This window comes from Ranitomeya imitator, chromosome 2, assembly GCF_032444005.1.
Source record: "Ranitomeya imitator isolate aRanImi1 chromosome 2, aRanImi1.pri, whole genome shotgun sequence".
Lineage (NCBI taxonomy): Eukaryota > Metazoa > Chordata > Amphibia > Anura > Dendrobatidae > Ranitomeya > Ranitomeya imitator.
This window is the reverse complement of record NC_091283.1, coordinates 494321542-494337711: the sequence shown is the minus strand read 5'-3', so window position 1 is coordinate 494337711 and position 16170 is coordinate 494321542. Positions and strand designations below refer to the sequence as shown.

Genomic DNA, 16170 nt, shown 5'->3' with positions numbered 1-16170 from the left:
GATTGATTGGTCGTGACCAGCCGGGTGCGACCAGACCAATCAGCGAATCGTGGTAAAAATCTAGCGCTAATTCGCTGCCAGACTGTGCCTGTCACTGATTGGTCGCGGCTGGCCGATTAGTGAAGTGATGTTTAACCCCTTACTGACATCGAACGGTATAGTACGTCCGATGTCAGCTCCCCTGCTTTGATGCAGGGCTCCGCGGTGAGCCCGCATCAAAGCCGGGACATGTCAGCTGTTTTGAACAGCTGACATGTGCCCGCAATAGCGGCGGGTGAAATCGCGATTCACCCGCCGCTATTAACTAATTAAATGCCGCTGTCAAACGCAGACAGCGGCATTTAACTACCGCATCCGGCCGGGCGGCCGGAAATGATGTCATCGCCGACCCCCGTCACATGATCGGGGGTCGGCGATGCGTCAGCATGGTAACCATAGAGGTCCTAGAGACCTCTATGGTTACTGATCACCGGTGGCTGTGAGCGCCACCCTGTGGTCGGCGCTCACAGCACACCTCCATTTCTGCTACATAGCAGCGATCAGCAGATCGCTGCTATGTAGCAGAGGGGATCGGGTTGTGCCTGCTTCTAGCCTCCCATGGAGGCTATTGAAGCATGGCAAAAGTTAAAAAAAAAAAAAGTAAAAAAAAAATGTGAAAAAAATAAAAAAAATATAAAAGTTTAAATCACCCCCCTTTCGCCCCAATCAAAATAAATCAATTAAAAAAAAATCAAATCTACACATTTGGTATCGCCACGTTCAGAATCGCCCGATCTATCAATAAAAAAAAAAGCATTAACCTGATTGCTAAACGGCGTAATGAGAAAAAAAATCGAAACGCCAGAATTACGTTTTTTTGTTCGCCGCGACATTGCATTAAAATGCAATAACGGGCGATCAAAAGCACGTATCTGCACCGAATTGGAATCATTAAAAATGCCAGCTCGGTACGCAAAAAATAAGCCCTCAACCGACCCCAGATCATGAAAAATGGAGACGCTACGAGTATCGGAAAATGGCGCAATTTTTTTTTTTTTTTTAGCAAAGTTTGGAATTTTTTTTCACCACTTATGTAAAAAATAACCTAGTCATGTTAGGTGTCTATGAATTCGTACTGACCTGGAGAATCATAATGGCAGGTCAGTTTTAGCATTTAGTGAACCTAGCAAAAAAGCCAAGCAAAAAACAAGTGTGGGATTGCACTTTTTTTGCAATTTCACCGCAGTTGGAATTTTTTTCCCGTCTTCTAGTACACGACATGGTAAAACCAATGATGTCGTTCAAAAGTACAACTCGTCCCACAAAAAATAAGCCCTCACATGGCCAAATTGACGGAAAAATAAAAAAGTTATGGCTCTGGGAAGGAGGGGAGTGAAAAACGAACACGGAAAAACGAAAAATCCCACGGTCATGAAGGGGTTAAATCCCGCGCCAATATCGCTGATTGGTCGCACCCGGCCGGACGCGACCAATCAGTGCAGCCGTGTTTAAATCCCGCGCTAATATCGCTGATCGTCCTCCATGTTATTCTCTCCCTCACAGACTGTCCTTCATGTTATTCTCGTCCTCACAGACTGTTCTTTATGTTATTCTCTCCCTCACAGACTATCTTCCATGTTATTCTCTCCCTCACAGACTGTCTTCCATGTTATTCTCTCCCTCACAGACTGACCTCCATGTTATTCTCTCCCTCACAGACTGCCCTCCATGTTATTCTCTCCTTCACAGACTGTCTTCAATGTTATCTCCCTCACACACTGTCCTCCATGTTATTCTCTCCCTCACAGACTTTCCTCCATGTTATTCTCTCCCTCACACTGTCCTCCATGTTTTTCTCTCCCTCACACACTGTCCTCCATGTTATTCTCTCCCACAGACTGTCCTCCATGTTATTCTCTCCCTCACAGACTTTCCTCCATGTTATTCTCTCCCTCACAGACTGTCCTCCATGTTATTCTCTCCCTCACACACTGTCCTCCATGTTTTTCTCTCCCTCACACACTGTCCTCCATGTTATTCTCTCCCACAGACTGTCTTCCATGTTATTTTCTCCCTCACAGACTGTCCTTCATGTTATTCTCGTCCTCACAGACTGTCCTCCATATTATTCTCGCCCTCACACTGTTCTTTGTTATTCTCACCCTCACAGACTGACCTCCATATTATTCTCTCCTTCACAGACTGTCCTCCATGTTATTCTCTCCTTCACAGACTGTCTTCCATGTTATTTTCTCCCTCACAGACTGTCTTCCATGTTATTCTCTCCCTCACACTGTCCTCCATGTTATTCTCTCCTTCACAGACTGTCTTCCATGTTATTTTCTCCCTCACAGACTGTCCTTCATGTTATTCTCGTCCTCAGACTGACCTCCATATTATTCTCGCCCTCACAGACTGTTCTTTGTTATTCTCTCCCTCAAAAACTGTCCTTCATGTTATTCTCTCCCTCAGACTGTCCTTCATGTTATTCTCACCCTCACAGACTGACCTCCATATTATTCTCGCCCTCACAGACTGTTCTTTATGTTATTCTCTCCCTCACAGACTGTCTTCCATGTTATTCTCTCAAACATACACTGTCCTCCATGTTATTTTCTCCCTCACAGACTGTCCTCCATGTTATTTTCTCCCTCACAGACTGTCCTCCATGTTATTCTCTCCCTCACAGACTGTCCTCCATGTTATTCTCTCCTTCACAGACTGTCCTACATGTTATTTTCTCCCTCACACACTGTCCCCCATGTTATTCTCTCCCTCATAGACTGTCCTTCATGTTATTCTCTCCCTCACACACTGTCCATGTTATTCTCTCCCTCATAGACTGTCCATGTTATTCTTTCCCTCACAGACTGTCCTCCATGTTATTCTTACCCTCACAGACTGTCCTCCATGTTATTCTCTCCCTCACAGACTGTCCTCCATGTTATTTTCTCCCTCACAGACTGTCCTCCATGTTATTCTCTCCCTCACACACTGTCCATGTTATTCTTTCCCTCACAGACTGTCCTCCATGTTATTCTCTCCCTCATAGACTGTCCTTCATGTTATTCTCTCCCTCACACATTGTCCATGTTATTCTCTCCCTCATAGACTGTCCTTCATGTTTTTCTCTCCCTCACAGACTGTCCTCCATGTTATTCTCTCCCTCACAGACTTTCCTCCATGTTATTCTCTCCCTCACAGACTGTCCTCCATGTTATTTTCTCCCTCACACTGTCCTCCATGTTTTTCTCTCCCTCACACACTGTCCTCCATGTTATTCTCTCCCACAGACTGTCTTCCATGTTATTTTCTCCCTCACAGACTGTCCTTCATGTTATTCTCGTCCTCAGACTGACCTCCATATTATTCTCGCCCTCACAGACTGTTCTTTGTTATTCTCACCCTCACAGACTGACCTCCATGTTATTCTCTCCTTCACAGACTGTCTTCCATGTTTTTTTCTCCCTCACAGACTGACCTCCATGTTATTCTCTCCCTCACACTGTCCTCCATGTTATTCTCTCCTTCACAGACTGTCTTCAATGTTATTTTCTCCCTCACACTGTCCTCCATATTTTTCTCTCCCTCACACACAGTCCTTCATGTTATTCTCTCCCTCAAAAACTGTCCTTCATGTTATTCTCTCCCTCAGACTGTCCTTCATGTTATTCTCTCACCCTCACAGACTGACCTCCATGTTATTCTCACCCTCACAGACTGACCTCCATATTATTCTCGCCCTCACAGACTGTCCTCCATGTTATTTTCTTCCTCACACACTGTCCTCCATGTTATCTCCCTCACAGACTGTCCTCCATGTTATTCTCTCCCTCACAGACTTTCCTCCATGTTATTCTCTCCCTCAGACTGTCCTCCATGTTTTTCTCTCCCTCACACACTGTCCTCCATGTTATTCTCTCCCTCACAGACTGTCTTCCATGTTATTCTCTCCCTCACAGACTGTCCTCCATGTTATTCTCTCCCTCACAGACTGTCCTCCATGTCATTCTCTCCCTCACAGACTGTCCTCCATGTCATTCTCTCCCTCACAGACTGTCTTCCATGTTATTCTCTCCCTCACAGACTGTCCTCCATGTCATTCTCTCCCTCACAGACTGTCCTCCATGTCATTCTCTCCCTCACAGACTGTCCTCCATGTCATTCTCTCCCTCACAGACTGTCCTCCATGTCATTCTCTCCCTCACACAATGTCTTCCATGTTATTCTCTCCCTCACAGACTGACCTCCATGTTATTCTCTCCCTCACAGACTGCCCTCCATGTTATTCTCTCCTTCACAGACTGTCTTCAATGTTATCTCCCTCACACACTGTCCTCCATGTTATTCTCTCCCTCACAGACTTTCCTCCATGTTATTCTCTCCCTCACACTGTCCTCCATGTTTTTCTCTCCCTCACACACTGTCCTCCATGTTATTCTCTCCCTCACAGACTGTCCTCCATGTCATTCTCTCCCTCACAGACTGTCCTCCATGTTATTCTCTCCCTCATAGACTGTCCTCAATGTTATTCTCTCCCTCACAGACTGTCCTCCATGTTATTCTCTCAAACATACACTGTCCTCCATGTTATTCTCTCCCTCACAGACTGTCTTCCATGTTATTCTCTCCCTCACAGACTGTCCTCCATGTTATTCTCTCCCTCACAGACTGTCCTACATGTTATTTTCTCCCTCACACACTGTCCCCCATGTTATTCTCTCCCTCATACACTGTCCTCCATGTTATTCTCTCCCTCATAGACTGTCCTCAATGTTATTCTCTCCCTCACAGACTGTCCTCCATGTTATTTTTTCTTTCACAGACTGTCCTCCATGTTATTCTCTCAAACATACACTGTCCTCCGTTATTTTCTCCCTCACAGACTGTCCTCCATGTTATTCTCTCCCTCACAGACTGTCCTCCATGTTATTTTCTCCCTCACAGACTGTCCTCCATGTTATTCTCTTCTCACACACTGTCCATGTTATTCTTTCCCTCACAGACTGTCCTCCATGTTATTCTCTTCCTCACAGACTGTCCTCCATGATATTCTCTCCCTCACACACTGTCCTCCATGTTATTCTCTCCCTCATAGACTGTCCTTCATGTTATTCTTGTTCTAGTATATGTACGTAGTTTATTTATTGAATGCTGATTGGTCGCGCCTGGCCGGCCTCGACCAATCAGCGATGCGGGATTTCGGTTACAGACAATCAGACCCTTAGACAATTACTGAAAATATAATTCTAATTAAATTTAGCCTCTCTTACTACAAGTGGATTTAGCGCCCTTCTCAGCCCTAACATTTCCCACAGGGAATATTCCTATATTTTTATTTCCACAGCTATTCTGTTCATATGATCAGACTCGATTATTTAAGTCTATGGATGCACTAAAAACATAAAATCAGATCCCATAGGCATATGTGTATTGCATTTGATTTTATGCCACATTCACATGATCAATATTTGGTCATTATTTTACCTCAGTATCTGTAAGCCAAAATCAGGAGTGGAACAATCAGAGAAAAAGTATAATAGAAACATATGCACCACTTCTGTATTTATCACCCACTCCTGGTTTTGGCCTACAAATATTGATGTGAAATACTGACCAAATACTGAACATATGATTGTAGCCTCATACAGTTGATGTATAAATACTGATGTAATATGGGCAGTCGTCCAATTTTTCTGGATGAAAATCAGACGATTTCTTATACGTTTGTCTGATCCCGGCCTTTGGATGAGATCACGTTTCCAATAATCATTGGTTTGAAATAGATCCAGTAAAGACAAAAAACTGATGAGAAACTGAAAGTCAACCATTCACATTGACTTCAATGATGTAACAAACAGATCCGACAGCAGCTCTTTTTTTAGCTCTTGGACAAAATACTTGTCCAGAGTAAACTATTGTGTAGAAAAGCCATGTGTATGTTCTTACTAATATACTCCGGTGTTAAGCTTTGCACTGGTCATGAGATGGCCCAGAAACACCAGTCAGTCGACTCCATTAAAACACTTTCCCAACACTATTGCACCCTTAGGAATCTAGTCTACACGTAATTTGTTTTAACTGAGTAATGCGATTTCTCACTGCACCTGATGACTGAAGCACAGTTGGAAAGTGATGTGTATTTTAATCGTTTCACGACATGTCGAGTAAATAATCGGCGAGAGTCAACCGACACACTGCAGTAACGCTCACAACTGGTGCTAGCGACGATCGCGGGTGTTTAACTCCTCTGATGCCACTGTCCATAGCGACAATGGCATCAATCTGCTCAGTAGAGGAGCGTGGTTCGTTCTTTGATCCAATTGGCATAACGTATTTGTGATTGCCTCAGGCCGATAGTGAACCCAGGACAAATAATCGCCGCTGAGTCACCCAAGTACGGTGGCCTGTCTGGACATGCCTCCAGCCTGTGTCTGACTGACAGCTCTAATACCCTGCAATGCAAAAGTTTTATAGAGTATTAGATCAGCAATGGAAAGTTGATGCCCCATCCTAGGAAAAAGTAAAAAAAAAAAAAAAAAAGTCATATGAAGTTTTTAAAAATGAGAAAAATGGAAAGTAGGAAAAAAAATGTTTTGCAACTGAAAATACTGTCTTTATGTAAAAACAGAAGTAAAGGAAAAAAGTTCACACATTTAATATCATCATATCCGGAACAACTCAATATATAGCCTGTCATATTATTTAACCGATTTGATGAACACCATAAAAAAATAAACAAAACACACCAACAAAAATATAGCTTTTTCGTCATACTGACAACCAAAACTTAATAAAATATAATCAAAAAATCTAATAGAAAAAAATCGTATCAATAAACATTTTATCTTGCCCTGCAAAAAACAAGCCCTTAAATAATAAAAACATTTATGAATTTCTGTTTTTTGCTCACTCTGCCACCCAAAAATCTAAAAATAAAAAAAGCAATCAAAAGATAGTCCAAACTGGTACAAATAAGAACATCAACTCATCCTGCAAAAATCAAGCTCCCACACAGCTTGCTCAGCAGAAAAATAAAAAAGTTATAACTTTCAGAATACGGCAATGCAATAAATACTACTTTTTTTTTTTTGTAAATTAGTTTTTATCTAACATAGATGGCGAATTCTGAAAATGTTTTGTAACTCTGGCATCGCTGTGGTTGTTCTGACCTGAAGAATAAAGTTGTCAAATTAACTTAAAGGGACACTGTCACCTGGATTTGGAGGGAACAATCTTCAGCCATGGAGGTGGGGTTTTGGGGTTTTTGATTCACCCTTTCCTTACCCGCTGGCTGCATGCTGGCTGCAATATTGGATTGAAGTTCATTCTCTGTCCTCCGTAGTACACGCCTGCGCAAGGCAAGATTGCCTTGTGCAGGCATGTACTACGGAGGACAGAGAATGAACTTCAATCCAATATTGCAGCCAGCATGCAGCCAGCGGGTAAGGAAAGGGTGAATCAAAAACCCAAAACCCCCGCCTCCATGGCTGAAGATTGTTCCCTCCAAATCCAGGTGACAGTGTCCCTTTAACTGCACGGTGAACAAAGTAAAATGGCGTAAAAAAAATGAAAGACAATTGCTGAATGGCTTTTTATTTTTTCTTTCTGTTTCTTAAAAATTGGAATAAAAAGCAAATAAAAAATGTAATATACTTCAAATGGAACCAATAAACACTTCATCTCATCCAGCAAAAAAATAAGCCCCTACTCAGATCTGTTGTCTGTCAACAGAAAAATATGCAAATTGCCTCTTCTGAGAAAAAGAGAACTTAAACTCTATAGTGCCACCTGTTGGAAGTAGCGATCCTACAAGTCACAATCAACCCTTTAACGAGTCGTGCAATATGACTTAGGATAAAAGCCAAATTAGTATCTCAATTCGCAGACACGGTGTTTCGGGCTGTTGGCCCTCGTCAGTGCGAAGCATGAGAACTAATTTGGCTAGGTGAGAGGCTCTGGACTGGGGTCTAAGGGGTATCGTTTCTCCTTATGGAGAGTGACATACCATCTCTGGCTTGTCAAGGTAAGGAGGCTTATTCACCGTGCAATGCTCCTCTGGGAAACAGAAAAATAAAGATTGTCCATGTTCCAAGTAGTTCAAAGAAAAGCTGCATGTCTCTCAAAAAAACAAATCCAGTAAAACTGACACTCAAAAAACTGAATGGTAACCTCTTCTGAGCCCCGCAGCGTGCCCAAACCACACTTAACATCAACATGTATGGCTGTGCTGCAGACAAAAGAACGCACTTGAGGCCAGAGTCACACTAAACGTATGAAAAATCTGTCCAACTTTCCCTGCCAAGAGTCACACAAGTGTAATGCTTGTGTCATGTGACTACAATCTGATTGTTCACACCTAGCATCCGATTTACATCCGAATGCAGTGCGATTGCTATCTGATTGCAATGCGATTTTAAAATGAGATTTTACATAGAACAATTCTGTTATTTACACATAATTTTCAAAGGAAATAGTCGTCAAAATACACATACAGTAGATAGATAGAATAAAAGCCAGCAATTCATGTGCCGCGTACAGTAAAATCAGAGTGACAGGTTAGAATAGAATAGATATATACACAAAGAATACATAAATATATAGATGTCAGTGACACACACACACACACACACACACACACACACACACACACATATATATATATGTATATATATTACATCCAAGATAGAAGAAAAGCCTGCAATTCATCTGCCATGTACTGTAAAATCACTGCAGGAGCCGACAGGATAGAAGAGATGGATTACATACAGTAAATATAGAACAGATATATAGATGTCAGTGACAAATACAATTAGTGCCGTGTGTGCAGCTAACTGTACATTTATTTAATTAATAAAATAAAATTTTTCTGAAAAAAATAGCGTGAGCTTCCATGTAATTTTCGTAACCAGCAGAGGGAAAGGCGACGGCTGGGGGCTGATATTTATAGCCTTGGAAGGGGGTAATACCCATGGAGCTTCCCAGGCTATTAATATCAGCTCACAACTGTATACTTAGCCTTTACTGGCTATCAAAATGAGGGACCATAAAAAAAGACGTAGGGTCCCTTTATAATTAATAACAAGCAAAGGCTATTCAGACAGCTGCGCGCTGATATTAATAGCTTAGGAAGGGGCTATGGATACTGGCTCCATAGGCTAAAACATCAACTCTCAACTGCCCCAGAAAAGGCACATCTTTAACCCCTTAAGCCCCAAGGGTGGTTTGCACGTTAATGACCAGGCCAATTTTTACAATTCTTACCACTATCCCTTTATGAGGTTATAACTCTGGAACGCTTCAACGGATCTTGGCGATTCTGACATTGTTTTCTTGTGACATATTGTACTTCATGACAGTGGTAAAATTTCTTCGATATAACTTGCGTTTTTTGTGAAAAAAATGGAAATTTGGCAAAAATGTTGAACATTTTGCAATTTTCCAACTTTGAATTTTTATGCCCTTAAATCACAGAGATATGTCATGTAAAATAATTAATAAGTAACATTTCCCACATGTCTACTTTACATCAGCACAATTTAGGAACCAAAAATTTTTTTGTTAGGGAGTTATAAGGGTTAAAATTGACCAGCAATTTTTCTTTTTTACAACACCAAATGTGATGTGGTCCCTAAAAAATATTGAAGTCATTTTGAAGGGTCTATATGATAGAAAATAACCAAGTGTGACAACATTCTAAAAACTGCACCCCTCAAGGTGCTCAAAACCACATTTAAAGAAGTTTATTAACCCTTCAGGTGTTTTACAGGAATTTTTGGAATGTTTAAAAAAATTAACTTAACTTTTTTTTCACAAACAATTTACTTCAGCTCCAATTTGTTTTATTTTCCCAAGGGTAAGAGAAGAAATTGGACCCCAAAAGTTGTTGTGCCATTTGTTCTGAGTACGCAGATACCCCACATGTGGGGGTAAACTACTGTTTGGGCGCATGGTAGAGCTCGAAAGGGAAGGAGCGCCATTTGACTTTTCAATGCAAAATTGACTGGAATTGAGATGGGACACCATGTCACGTTTGGAGAGCCCCTGATGGGCCTAAACATTGAAACCCCCCACAAGTGACACCATTTTGGAAAGTAGACCCCCTAAGGAACTTGTCTAGCTGTGATTTGACAGCTTTGAACCCCCAAGTGTTTCACTACAGTTTATAATGCAGAGCCGTGAAAATAAAAAAATAAAAATTTTCTCACAAAAATTATTTTTTAGCCCCCAGTTTTGTATTTTTCCAAGGGTAACAGGAGAAATTCGACCCCAAAAGTTGTTATCAAATTTGTCCTGAGTACGCCGATACCCCATATGTGGGGAAGAACCACCGTTTGGGCGCATGGCAGAACTCGGAAGGGAAGGAGAACCATTTGGAATGCAGACTTAGATGGATCCCCATAGTTTGTAAGCTTGCGAGCAGGGCCCTCACTCCTCCTGGTATCTGTTTTGAACTGTATTTCTGTTATGCTGTAATGTCTATTGTCTGTACAAGTCCCCTCTATAATTTGTAAAGCGCTGCGGAATATGTTGGCGCTATATAAATAAAATTATTATTATTATTATTGGTCTGCAGGCATCACGTTGCATTTGCAGAGCCCCTGATGCACCTAAACAGTAGAATCCCCCAGAAGTGACACCATTTTGGAAAGTAGACCCCCTAAGGAACTTATCTAGATGTGATTGTGAGCCCTCGCGGGCAGGGTCCTCTCTCCTCCTGTACCAGTTGTTAATTGTATTGTTCAAGATTATTGTACTTGTTTATTATGTATACCCCTCCTCACATGTAAAGCGCCATGGAATAAATGGCGCTATAATAAATAATAATAATAATAATGTGTTTTGACAGCTTTGAACCCCCAAGTGTTTCACTACAGTTTATAACGCAGAGTCGTGAAAATAAAAAAAAATATTTCCCACAAAAATGTTTTTTTAGACCCCCAAATTTTTATTTTCCCAAGGGTAACAAGAGAAATTGGAGCCCAATAGTTGTTGTCCAATTTGTGCTGAGTATGCTGATACCCCATATGTTGGGGTAAACCCCTGTTTGGGCGCACGGGAGAGCTCGGAAGGGAAGGAGCACTGTTTTACTTTTTCAACGCAGAATTGGCTGGAATTGAGATCGGACGCCATGTCGCGTTTGGAGAGCCCTGATGTGCCTAAACAGTGGAAACCCCCAATTCTAAGTGAAACCCTAACCCCAACACACCTCTAACCCTAATCCCAACCATAACCCTAACCACACCCCTAACCCTGACACACCGCTAACCCTAATCCCAACCGTAAATGTAACCCTAACCTTAGCCTCAACCCTAACTTTAGCCCCAACCCTAACCCTAACTTTGGCCCCAACCCTAACTTTAGCCCCAACCCCAACCATAACCCTAACACCAGCCCTAACCCTAGCCCTAACCCTAACCCCAACCGAAGCCCTAACCCTAGCACTAACCCTAGCCCTAACCCGAGCCCCAACCCTAGCCCCAACCCTAACCCTAGCCTTAACCCTAACCCTAGCCCTAACCCTAATGGGAAAATGGAAATAAATACATTTTTAATTTTTTTTATGTTTCCCTAACTAAGGGGGTGAAGAAGGGGGGTTTGATTTACTTTTATAGTGGGTTTTTTAGCGGATTTTTATGATTGGCAGCCGTCACACACTAAAAGACGCTTTTTATTGCAAAAAATATTTTTTGCGTTACCACATTTTGAGACCTATAATTTTTCCATATTTTGGTCCACAGAGTCATGTGATGTCTTGTTTTTTGCGGGACGAGTTGACATTTTTATTGGTAACATTTTCGGGAATGTGACATTTTTTGATCGCTTTTTATTCCGATTTTTTTGTGAGGCAGAATGACCAAAAACCAGCTATTCATAAACTTCTTTTGGGGGGGGGGGGGGTGTTTATACCGTTCTGCGTTTGGTAAAATGGATAAAGCAGTTTTATTCTTCGGGTCAGTACGTTTACAGCGATACCTCATTTATATCTTTTTTTATGTTTTGGCACTTTTTTTACGATAAAAACTATTTTATAGAAAAAATAATTATTTTTGCATCGCTTTATTCTGAGGACTGTAACTTTTTTTATTTTTTCGCTGATGATGCTGTATGGCGGCTCATTTTTTGCGAGATAAGATGACGTTTTCAGCGGTATCATGGTTATTTATATCCGTCTTTTTGATCGCGTGTTATTCCACTCTTTGTTCGGCGGTATGATAATAAAGCGTGGTTTTTTGCCTTTTTTTTTTAGTGTTCACTGAAGGGGTTAACTAGTGGGACAGTTTTATAGGTGGGGTCGTTACGGACGCGGCGATACTAAATATGTGTACTTTTATTGTGTTTTTATTATTTAGATAAAGAAATATATTTATGGGAACAATATTTTTTTTTTTTCTTTATTTAGGAATTTTTATTTTTATTTTTTTTACACATCTAAAAAATTTTTTTTTTTACTTTGTCCCAGGGGGGACATCACTGTATAGTGACAGATCACTGATCTGACACTTTGCAGAGCTCTGTGTCAGATCAGCGATCTGGCGTGCCCTGCTGCTAGGTAACAGAGCCTATTCTGGACCCGGAAGACGGAAGTACTCCCTGCAGGACCCGGAAGTAGCCCCGCGGCCATTTTGGATCCGGGGCCTGCAGGGAGGAGATGCTCGGTACAAGATGAGTACATCGCCTTATACCGGGGGTCTCAGGGAAGCCCGCAGGGAGCCCCCTCCCTGCGCGATGCTTCCCTATACTGCCGCCACACCGCGATCATGTTTGATCGCGGTGTGCCGGGGGTTAATATGCTGGGAGCGGTCCGTGACTGCTCCTGGCACATAGTGCCGGATGTCAGCTGCGATAGTCAGCTGACACCCGGCCGCGATCGGCCACGCTCCCCCCGTGAGCGCGGTCGATCCACTATGACGTACTATCGCGTCACTGGGAATTAAGTCCCAGGTCACCTTGATGGGATAGTACGTCATATGGGATTAAGGGGTTAAGATGTGCCAATTCTGGTACTTAGTTTCGCTCTTCCCACTTGCCCTGTAGGGTTGGCAAATGGGATGATAGTTGGGGGATGGATGTTACCTTTGTATTGTCAGGTGACATCAAGCCCCGAGGTTAGTAATGGAGACGCATCAAAAAGACACCACCATTACTAACCCCATAGTCACATTGTATGAAAACACAGACACCCAGAAAAAGTCCTTTAATTGAAAGAATGACAGACTCCTTTAATAATCTTAATTAAACCATAATTACGACCTCGCTCATTCCCCCAATGCCCTCGACATCTGCAAAAGAGTTAAAAAAAAACAAACAACAATATTCCTCACCTTTTCACAGAGATGCTGCTAATCCATTTGTCCCACAACGGGTCTACCTCTGCTACATTTAGATGGCAGGCTGCATGATGCGACCATACAGTCTGTCATCCAGCAGACACTGAGAACTATTTGGTCAGTGTCTCTCTGTGAACTCCTATTACCTATCTGACGGCACCTCGATCGTGAGAAAGTTCTGCTCACGGTGCCATCAGACAGGTCCTGCACGTTCACATCCAATGAACTCACTTCACCTTTCTGACGTCAGCGCAAGCGCCGTGGGAAATTTGCAACATAAATTTTCATTATTTTTTTTCCAATTTGTTATTAGTCAAGGGTTAACAAACTTCCTGAATGTGGTTTTGAATACTGTGAGGGGTGCTGTTTTAACAATGGGGTCTTGTTTGGGGATTTTCTGACATATCGAACCCTATAGGATTTGAAAATTTTATATGAAAAAATCATTTTTAACCATTCTAACTTCCTAATAAAAAAACATTAAAAAAAATTAAAAATTAAAAAAATGTTTCCCTTTCTGCTAATGTTTGATATTGTCATAAAAAATGCTTATTATATTGACCTAAATTTACTACTATCATGAAGTACAATGTTTCTCAGAATCATTGAAATATGTTGAAGCATTCCGGAGTAATAACCACATAAAGGAACGCTGGAAAAAAAATTGGAGAAAGAGGAGTAATTAGGTTAAAAAATAATATTTTATTATTAACATATATAGTAAAACTAAATGCAAAGCACACAATAATAAAGATGAAAAAGGAAGATGTAAAAGATCACTAGTGCTACATACCCCATTATCGACAAGAGCAAGTAAAAGTGGAAGGCGTTCTATCACTAAAATGCAAGCATAATATGACCATGTGGTCTTTCAAATAAATATATATGAAATAGCGCTTACCAACAGCTAATAATAAGTAGGGTAGATGGCACAAAGATGATCCAGCAGAGCCCCCTAAAGTGACACTGGTCAGGAATGTGAAACATACTTCGGTGTGAAGGGGTTAATAGCTGCTATTGTGAAGGTGCCATCCTGGAGGAGGATTTTTTTTTTCTCTAGCAAGATGATGCCGCCAGCGCCTGCTCAATAGCTGCCACTGCGCAGGTGCGGCAGGCGCTGTTTTCAAATGGATTTTTTGAACTATCAGGATAACTTTAACCACATTTATTATTAACACATTATACATGCGATTATGCTGCAGCGCAGGTGCCACAGCTGGCACCTGCCTGCAGAAGTTTTTTTTTTTTCCCAGTATGTACATGTATTCATTATGTAAACTAGGGGCAGGTCAGTGAGGGATCAGTGACCTGTCACCAGTCTGCATTATGAATACCTAAGTAGAGCACCACATGAAGACCCTCTCAAAGGCCGCCCTGGAGCACAAGCTTGTCATTAATTAAAAACTGAAAATAGAGGTTAAACAACAACCACAAGATGGATTTCATCAACAAAGGTATTATTTTAAATCAGTATAACGGTGCTGACCTGATACTGTGCACAATCCTGCTGACTGGTTCCCTTTAATAAACTTTCTTACCTTGGACTGATTCTTTTTGCAACCACAATGATGTCACTCAAACTTGATGGAGTTTTCATTTTCGCACCTGATCCCATTGTCATTGCTACCAGCTTTTCAGTCAGTGTATGGCATATCTATAAAGAAAAAAGTCAAATTAATGGGATTTTCTAGATCAATAAATACATGGCTCCTTTGTAGTAATGGACCATGACTTCCTCTTGCTCTGCAAACACAGAACCAATTCCAAGATCTGTTCTCAGGGATCAAGTTACTAGAGATGATTGTCACGAGTGTGTCATGTCAACCTGGGAGACCTGGGGGTAGAAGATCACTTCATACACTTCAAATTTATGTTAAGGACCTATAACTCTGCCCTTCACCTCGCCAAACAGACCTACTACACCACCCTGATCTCCTCACTATCCAACAACCCCAAGAAACTTTTTAACACCTTTCACTCCCTCCTCAGGCCAAAAGTACAAGACCCTATCACAGACATTTGTGCTGATGACCTGGCCTTGCACTTTATAGAGAAAATAGACAATATCCATCAGGAAATCCGCTCCCAGACACCCAGTGCAATGACTCCCTTCCCTCCCTGCATCTCCCCTGGCTCACTCTCCACATTCAATCCCATCACAGAAGAAGAAGTCTCCAAGCTCCTCTCCTCTTCTCGTCCAACTACATGCACCACCGACCCCATTCCCTCACACCTCCTCCAGTCTCTCTCTCTCCAGTCGTCACAACTCACCTAACTACAATTTTTAATCTCTCCCTCTCCTCTGACATTTTTCCCTCCTCCTTCAAACACTCTATCATTACTCCATTACTCAAAAAACCTACCCTCGACTCATCCTGCACAAACAACTACAGACCGGTCTCCAATCTCCCCTTCATCTCAAAACTCTTGGAGCGCCTGATCTACTCCCACCTTACCCGTTACCTCTCCAATGATTCCCTCCTAGACCCTTCACAGTCCAGTTTCCGCCCCCTACATTCGATAGAAACTGCACTCATCAAGGTGACCAATGACCTTCTGACAGCAAAATGTAAAGGTGACCATTCTCTGCTCATTCTCCTCGACCTTTCTGCAGCTTTCAACACGGTTGACCACCCTTTCCTACTCTCTAGGCTGCAGTCACTAGGCATGAAGGACACTGCTCTCTCCTGGTTCTCCTCCTACCTTTCTGACCGCTCCTTCAGTGTTCTGTTCTCTGGCTCCACTTCATCTCCTCTTCCTCTCACTGTTGGGGTACCTCAGGACTCAGTCCTTGGCCCCCTTCTCTTCTCCCTCTACACAGCCCCAATTGGACAGACCATCAGCAGATTTGTCTTTCAGT

General features: G+C 42.1%; 1 protein-coding gene across 3 annotated transcripts in view; it reads right to left on the bottom strand.

The window, feature by feature from the left end:
• The window catches only part of TMEM98 (transmembrane protein 98), a 170832-nt gene that overhangs the window by 36784 nt on the left and 117878 nt on the right, over positions 1-16170 (bottom strand). For all 3 annotated transcript variants that reach the window (XM_069751515.1, XM_069751514.1, XM_069751513.1), the window contains exon 5: positions 14849-14964. In XM_069751515.1, the coding sequence (XP_069607616.1) occupies positions 14849-14964 (116 nt within the window). The remainder of the gene's footprint in view (positions 1-14848; positions 14965-16170) is intronic.